This window comes from Balaenoptera acutorostrata, chromosome 8 (assembly GCF_949987535.1).
Source record: "Balaenoptera acutorostrata chromosome 8, mBalAcu1.1, whole genome shotgun sequence".
NCBI classification, from domain to species: domain Eukaryota; kingdom Metazoa; phylum Chordata; class Mammalia; order Artiodactyla; family Balaenopteridae; genus Balaenoptera; species Balaenoptera acutorostrata.
In genome coordinates this window covers 51,800,071-51,807,491 of record NC_080071.1, presented here as the reverse complement: position 1 = coordinate 51,807,491, position 7,421 = coordinate 51,800,071, and the positions used below count along the sequence as shown (strand labels likewise).

General features: G+C 35.9%; 1 protein-coding gene across 1 annotated transcript; it reads right to left on the bottom strand.

The window, feature by feature from the left end:
* Positions 1-263: 263 nt before the first annotated feature.
* LOC103019353 (dimethyladenosine transferase 2, mitochondrial-like) lies at positions 264-919 on the bottom strand. Its single transcript, XM_057551797.1, has one exon. It carries the CDS (start codon positions 896-898, stop codon positions 389-391), a length of 510 nt encoding a protein of 169 aa, XP_057407780.1. The 5' UTR covers positions 899-919; the 3' UTR covers positions 264-388.
* Positions 920-7,421: the final 6,502 nt, after the last annotated feature.

The following is a 7,421-nucleotide window of genomic DNA, read 5'->3' as shown; positions in this document are numbered from 1 at the left end:
AGTTATCATCTTTGTAACACTCTATGGTTTCAAAAAGGCGCTGAAAGTCTTCAGGGAACATATCTATTACTTTCACATCTTTATTTTTTTTAATTTGCTACAATATATGCATTGCATCAATTGGACTCAATGAATGTAAATGGTCTATTAGTTTGGCACTGCATTTCGTAAAACACTGCCTTAACATGTGAAAAAACACATCGTAGTTAAAAGGTGTTAAGTCTCCCGTAAATAAATCTCTACGAGGAGTCAGTTGAATAAAACACAGGTTTTGTTCTAGTGATTCCCTATGCTTTTGCTTTGCCAGCTGTCCATTTGCAGTATATGTGCCAAATGATAAGCAAGACTCCCGGCATTCCTTTTCAGTAATAAACAAATTTAGTTCTACTCATCCATATTTGTATACAGAAGTACAGGAATATAGGTCATGTAAAAGTTTCCAAAGTGCATTTCTCTCATTTTTAGGTGGTAAGATCCCAACTGCTTTTAAAGGGGCACCTTTTGACCAAGGCTGTGCTTCTATTCCCAAATACTGAAAAAGCATATCTGAAGTCATAATGGGAGGTGTTAGTATTCCACGACTTCTAGGATCCAGTTTAAAGAAGTCACAGTAGACCACTTCTAGTCTTCCATTCACCTTTTTTCCTAAGGACTTCAATTGTGGAATAAAAGTCTTGTCACTTTCAAGGGCAATCACTTTGGCACCACTTTCAAGCAATGCTCGCGTCAGGATTCCAGGACCTGGATTGCACTCCAGGAATAGCTGGCAAGATTTTCGTTTTCCCCGTAGGATCCGCACCAAGGTCTCAGCCACTCTCGGGCTGGTTATGTACCGCTTGGTCTCTGAGCGGCATCTGTACACACGCGAGGACGATTTTCCGAATCCCACACTGGGCATCAGGTGCGGGTAGTAGTCAGACAAGCCATGGCGGTTCCCCGCCGGGACGTCCATTTGCCTCACCGCTCCCGACTTCAAAATGCAAAAGCGCCCAGCGCGGGTCAAGGCTGACAGCATCAGCCGCGAGGGAAGTCCCACCCCTGGGACCCACATTCTCACCCTCTAAGGCCTGTCCCAGTGTTACCCAGGGTCGTTACATCGTCGACGAACTCCATACAGGGAAGCCCACGTGCGACATCTCCCTGCCCCGGGTCTAGGCCGGCGGAAGTCCGGTTCATTCTTATGTGAAATTTTCTGTATGGAAATAAGTTAACTCAAGATTAACTACAGTTAACTCATGGAAAATAAAAAAAAAAAATTATAAGAAAAACAAGAGACAGCAGAGTTTTTCACCAAAGGGAAATACATATCTGACTTGGTTACAAAACTGTTCTTTTCCACATGCAACACCAGAAGAAAGACAAATAGGGAAGGAGCTATAAAATACAGTCTTGTACAGGCTTTTCTTCAATTAATTTCAATTAATTTGAGCTTATATCTATTTCTACATGCTGATCTAGATCATGGAAATTTAAGGACAAGTAAATTCTAGTTCTACCATGAAGTAGTTTATACACTGATGTATAGCCTTTCAAAGTCCCATAAGTTGCATAACACTACTTCAGAAACTCATAAGTGGATATGATTAATCTTAATTAGAAGCATCCAAGTAGGTTTCATATAAAAATTGACAGTGGTGAGTCTCTTAAAGTGTGAAATTATTTCAACAGTAGAAAATGTCAGACTGAATACTGGTCAACTGAATTCTAGCGATTAGTATAACTAAGGACATGGGGGCATAACAAGGCATCGTATGTCCTGAGAATGAGACATAAAAAATAGTTTAATTTCATGTAACATAGTGATTAAGTACAGGCACATTGGATTCAAATAGACATGGGTGCCAATATTGGTTCTTCCATTTACTATAAATGTAGCATAAATCTTGCATCCTGATCACTATATCTGAAAATGAGGTCTAGAATACTATATAACTTATAAGGCTGCTTTGAGTATATAATGGGATAATGCATGCACTGCGGTTACAAGACCTAGTACCTGAAATACCACTTTCAATAATGTAAAACATCTCTAGCACTTAGACTGCTTGAGTGGGTTTTGAGTCATAAAGTTGGATAACAAGTCGAAATGTTAGAGTGGAGTCCGATTCAGAAGTCATAAAAGATCTTGGAGTGTTTATCTGCACATGACTTGCACCCAGCTTACTTCAGTGCTAGAAAATTATATAGAATATATTCCCATAAATAGTCAAGGATTTTATGTCTGGAGACTTCAATATCTTAATAATCTTAATAATCTTCCCTACAGAAATTAAGCTTCAAGAGAAAATATTATTTTTGTCTTTACACCTCTGCATAACTAGTTAGTGCAGCTCCAGAATAAATCAATAAATTGCAAAAATGTGCTTTTCTAAAAGTAAAGAAAGCATCTCATGTATAGAATAACTAAAATAACAAATATTCCCTTTTGCTTAAAAGAGTAATGGATCAACTAATTAGCTGGCAGATCTTGAGAGATTCAAAGAATATTTATAGCCCCTTTTCCTGAAATCACAAGATAAATTGCTTGCAGTTAAAGGAATTTAAGAGGTGGAGATAGGGGAGGAGGCTTCTCACTTGCTAATAGGAGTGCAAGAGATATGCAAGCCACAAGATGTAGTGGAAAGGACTCTTCGAGTTGGAAGAAAAAGAGCACCTTTCCTTATGAGTTATGTGAACTTGAGCATATCAGTTGATTTTTCTGGACTTCAGCTTTTTCTTGGGCTAAAAGAGCTCCTAGTTGCCTTCAACAGCTGGCATTTCCGTTCCTTCTCTGATTCTGTTCCTCCTCCTTCCACAGATTCTCTTCTGCCAACAAGGAATTAGAAAATTCTGGACCTCTTCTGTGCCACACATTCTCTTTATAGGTTTGCTGTTGGTTTGCCTTGCCAACAACAGAAACATTAATTGGGACCATTTGAATATCCCACCCCTCTCCATTCTCTCCAGTGAGTGCACCCCTATTCTAAGTGTGAACAGCTGGCTGTCTTTGTTGTGAGAACTGTATATCCTTTTGCCATGTTTTCCTGCCTCCTGTGAGGATGAGGATTTCAGTTCTGAAACATTAGGTAGGATTCATTAGTTCTGTGGTTTCTTGCCAAATAGTTGGTTCTTCATTACCATTTTAGATAAATCATAAAAAACTCAAGTCTTGATCATTCAAAAAGTATTTTGTAGTGATGAGTACATTTTGGTTATCCAAGCAAAACTCTTACTACAACATTACTCTTTGAACAATTTATCTCATTTTAAATAGATATCTTTATTTTTATTGGCATAATTGGCTTTATGTTGTTGTTGTTTGTTCCATTTTTATTAAAGGAAGTTAACAAAGGCTTAACATGAGCACAATAGAGTTTACCACAACCCCTGCCTTGACTCTGTTTGAAACACTGTTAAGCAACTGATGTTACAAGACCTTTACAAATTATCTGGTATGATTGAAAGTGAGCTGAAGATGGCACATATAGAATAAAAGATACTTTATGCAAAGAAATAAAATCTTACTAAAATAGAAATTCTCCACTTAAATGTTAGCCCTGTTCTCTTAGTAAATTCCATATCTTAATTTTCCAAGCCTAATAAGCCATCTGTATTTATATATGTGCTGGAAAATATGGCTTGAAGATAAATTATGTTTAATGTAAATATTTTTATATTAACTTGATCACTCACTTAATCATTGATTCTTCTTTCTGGGGAATGCATGCTCCCTGACCTCACCGGGGAATGTACATCATTTTTTCACAGTCTGTGACCCAGCCAGACTAAAACTAGTTCTTGTATTCATAAACTTTGTATAGGAAATAAGTAATTTTGATTTCATCTCTGTATAGAGTATTAGTCAGACACTGGCAATGAAACACAGTATGTCATGAGGATTCAAACTAAACAAGATTTCTGAGTACAAAAAGCAAACTTCTATAATAGAGCATCAGATCAAAGCAAGCAAATTCCAGGTGTATACAATGTAATTCCTATTTATTTTTTATTGTAAAATATTAGGTAATCAAAAAATATTTACTAGACTCCAACTATATCTACAGCTCAAATTAGCCACTAGGCAATATAGAATGTGGGAGCAGAGGAGAGAATAAACTTACTGGAGTACTCATCCTAAATTGTCACAAAATTTATTTGGAATCTAAAATTTTCTAAAGTGTAGCAATGGCATATAATATGGTAGTTAAGAGTATGCCAAGTGTTGAAAGCTCCCTATTACCTGGGGTTTTGGGCAGATTACTAAAGTCTCAGTTTAGTTTCTTAGTTTCTTCATCTGTAAAATAAAGGAAATAATAACACCTAACACCTTAGTTTTCGAGGAGGATTAAATGAGACAATCAATGTAAGGCACTTAGAAAGTTGCCAGGTATATAGTAACCACTCAATAAGTATTTGTTCTTACTTATTCTTTATGTCTGTTCTAGCACCCAGGTTATAGAAAGGTATATAGCTCCATAAATTTATTTATTGTTCCATAAATGGTGAAGAAGAGATTGCAAGAAAGGAGACTGGGAAGAAAAGAAAAATAAAGATCAAGAAGAAAAGGAGACATATTAAAAAGTATAAAAATATTAGCCCAACTCTCAAGTAATTTATATTCTCACAATACATTACTATAATCAATTAAAATAACCAAGTAATATATAATGGTACTAATTCTAAATATAAACAAATTCAGAGAAAGAACTGAAATTGTCAGAAAAGGCTTCTTAAAGAAGCTGACCCTAGTCATACGATTTCAAGGTATCGGTGGCATAATAGTATTTGCTTTTCTTTATCTTTCATTTCTTCTGAAAGAAAGGATCAAAATAGTCTGCTTTACATCAGTCAACAACTTTAACTTGGTGAGGCTATCTAAACATATTTTCTTCTTTGTAAGTTGAATTATTTTATTTGTGAAGTAACTTCCTAGAGCAGGAAGTAAGTTCTTGTTTCTCCAGAATTATTGCAAATGATAGTGTTGGATACTTTGTGGGTCTGTGTGACATAACTCTGCACCAGAATTTTCTATTTTAAAAAATAACGACTTTAAGATGAAGACCAGAGAAACTTGGACAAGTTCTTGGTTGACATCAGACATGAACCTGCAGTTTCATTTTAACATTTTATTTTTCAGCAAATGTGCGTGGGTTATTTTTTGCCTCTGAAAGCTAAGTAAGATAGCATAGTAGACACCATATATACTGTCTGCCTAACCTTTTCTTTTTCTGGGAACCAGCCCTACCTGGGCATATCCACTTGGTTACAGAAGTGATTCTCAACAGTCCTGTTCCTATATCATGACCCTGTGCCCTGGTTTCAGGGCAAAGATTGAGCCAGTGATCGAAGGACAGACATCAGTCTCTTTCCTAGGAATTTGAAATTGGGCCCAAAGAGACTCCTCTTTTAAGGTCTGTCACCTTAGCTGTAATACATTACACCTTAGCTGTACCTGTCATGTTTTTCATCATGTGAAATTGAGGTTCACAAGGCTGACAGAGGGAGGTAGGAGGAAATGCAAAAAGAAGAACAAATGAGAAACGAAGGGAAGTCTTTCTGTCCCTGGTTCCAGTTCATTCCTGGGACAACTGCATTCCTATTGCATTGGCTTCCATGAGATGCCCCATATCATTATAATAAAGGAATTGATTTTCTTGTTTATGCAATCTTGAGTTAGTTTTTACTGCTTGTAGCCAAAAAACTATGTGGTTGATATATAATTCATCAGGACTTGAGGTTTTTTACTTGTTTATTCCAGTTTAGTTCTGGATTGAACAATAGGTGTGGGTCAGAATTCCAGTAAAAAAAATTTTTTTTGGCAGAGACTCTCTGATCAACTGGAAGGAAATTAAGGGGTACCTGGTGGGGTGGAAATTAAGCCTGGACTTATTTAATAAAAGAAGATTAATTCTAAGCTTATAAGTATAGTGACTAACTCATCATGATTTGCCTGGGACTTTCTCAGTTTTAGCATTCAAAATCCCATGTCCTGCTTCCTGAATCCTGGATAAATTGGGACAGTTGGTCGCCTTACTTCTAAGATATGGGTAAAACCAAGTTATTTCTTCTAAAAAATCATCCTTGAAAAAATTGATAATTGCTATCTCTTTTCTTCAATCTAGTGCATTGATTGAATTTAGAGGAGGTTACCTATTAATAGCTCCCTTATTTTTAACTGGCAGAAACCAAGGCAAAGAGAGTGCTCTGTGCAAGATGAGAAAGGAACCAAATTCATTAGATTTTCCAAATGTTTCTTTAAAAATCTATTATAACATGTTGCTTAATGAAAATAGCTATCAAATAACTTGAATCTCTTTATTCAAAACAATTAAAATCTGTTAAGCGTGGTCGATTTGGTGTGCAATTCTCTCAGCCAGTGCTAGTGGCAAGAGCATGGCTTCCTACATCACAAAATCTGGGATCGAGCCTTGGCTCCACTATTCATGTGACCTGGAAAAAGTTGTTTAAACTCTCTTAGGCCGACTCTCCTTACTATTAAAATGAGATAAGAATAATGCATACCTCATAGGGTTGTCGAGAGGATCAAAAGCAAGAGAGCATGTGAAAACATACTTATCACAGTACCTGGGACCTGTTGGACACCCAGTTGATATTAGCTAGGATACATTATTTCATTCAATCTGTTATTTACCATCACCTTGTGACATAGAAAGAGTGTGGTGCTACAACTCTGTTCTGCAGTTGAGAAAATTGAGAGTTAGAGAGATGGAGTGCATCTAGGCAATTCACTTAGAAAGTGACAGAGCCTATCCTTGAACTCCTCTGACTTCAGGCCCAGGATTTATTCCTCCACACTATATTCCCTTATGTGTAAAAGCATAGAAGACCTAAGTTTTTTGTTTGTTTCTATTTTTGAGGAAAATAAGAGCGTAATCATGACCCTGTCTAAATACAGCCAAAGCAATACGTAAAACAATACATATAAAAGAAACTCACCTACATATTTTTTTAATTAGGCACCAAGATTTCTGAAAAGATTCATAAGATTGAATTTTTCACTTTTTAATCTCTGTTGGGAATTATGAAGAAATAGCTATTGTCACTTCGATTGCCAGGCATTATTCAAAATGAGTCACCATATGGTCATGAAACATTATCTGGGAACCAAAGAATCTGTTATTTATTTTAGAACAAACAAAATAAATGATCATGCTACTTATATTTTTTAAAAACCCTGTAATAAAAAGGGACATGTTTGTTGGATTTATTTAATATAAAACTATGACTTTAATGCAACTAAAATTTATACAAATAATGTTTTGAGGAGATAACTGGTATAGGAATTGAGTTTTTATTGTCTGAATTTCAAAACAAAAACTCACGTATTTCAAAAATCATTTTTAAAAATGTAGGAAAAAAAAGTCCAAAGCAAATTATATAGCGGGAATTCACGTGTTTTTTGGCTTTGTAATCTGAATGAG

Bases quoted from the DNA above. Each gene is read 5' to 3' on its own strand.
- LOC103019353 (XM_057551797.1), bottom strand. From the start codon at position 898: ATGCCCAGTGTGGGATTCGGAAAATCGTCCTCGCGTGTGTACAGATGC.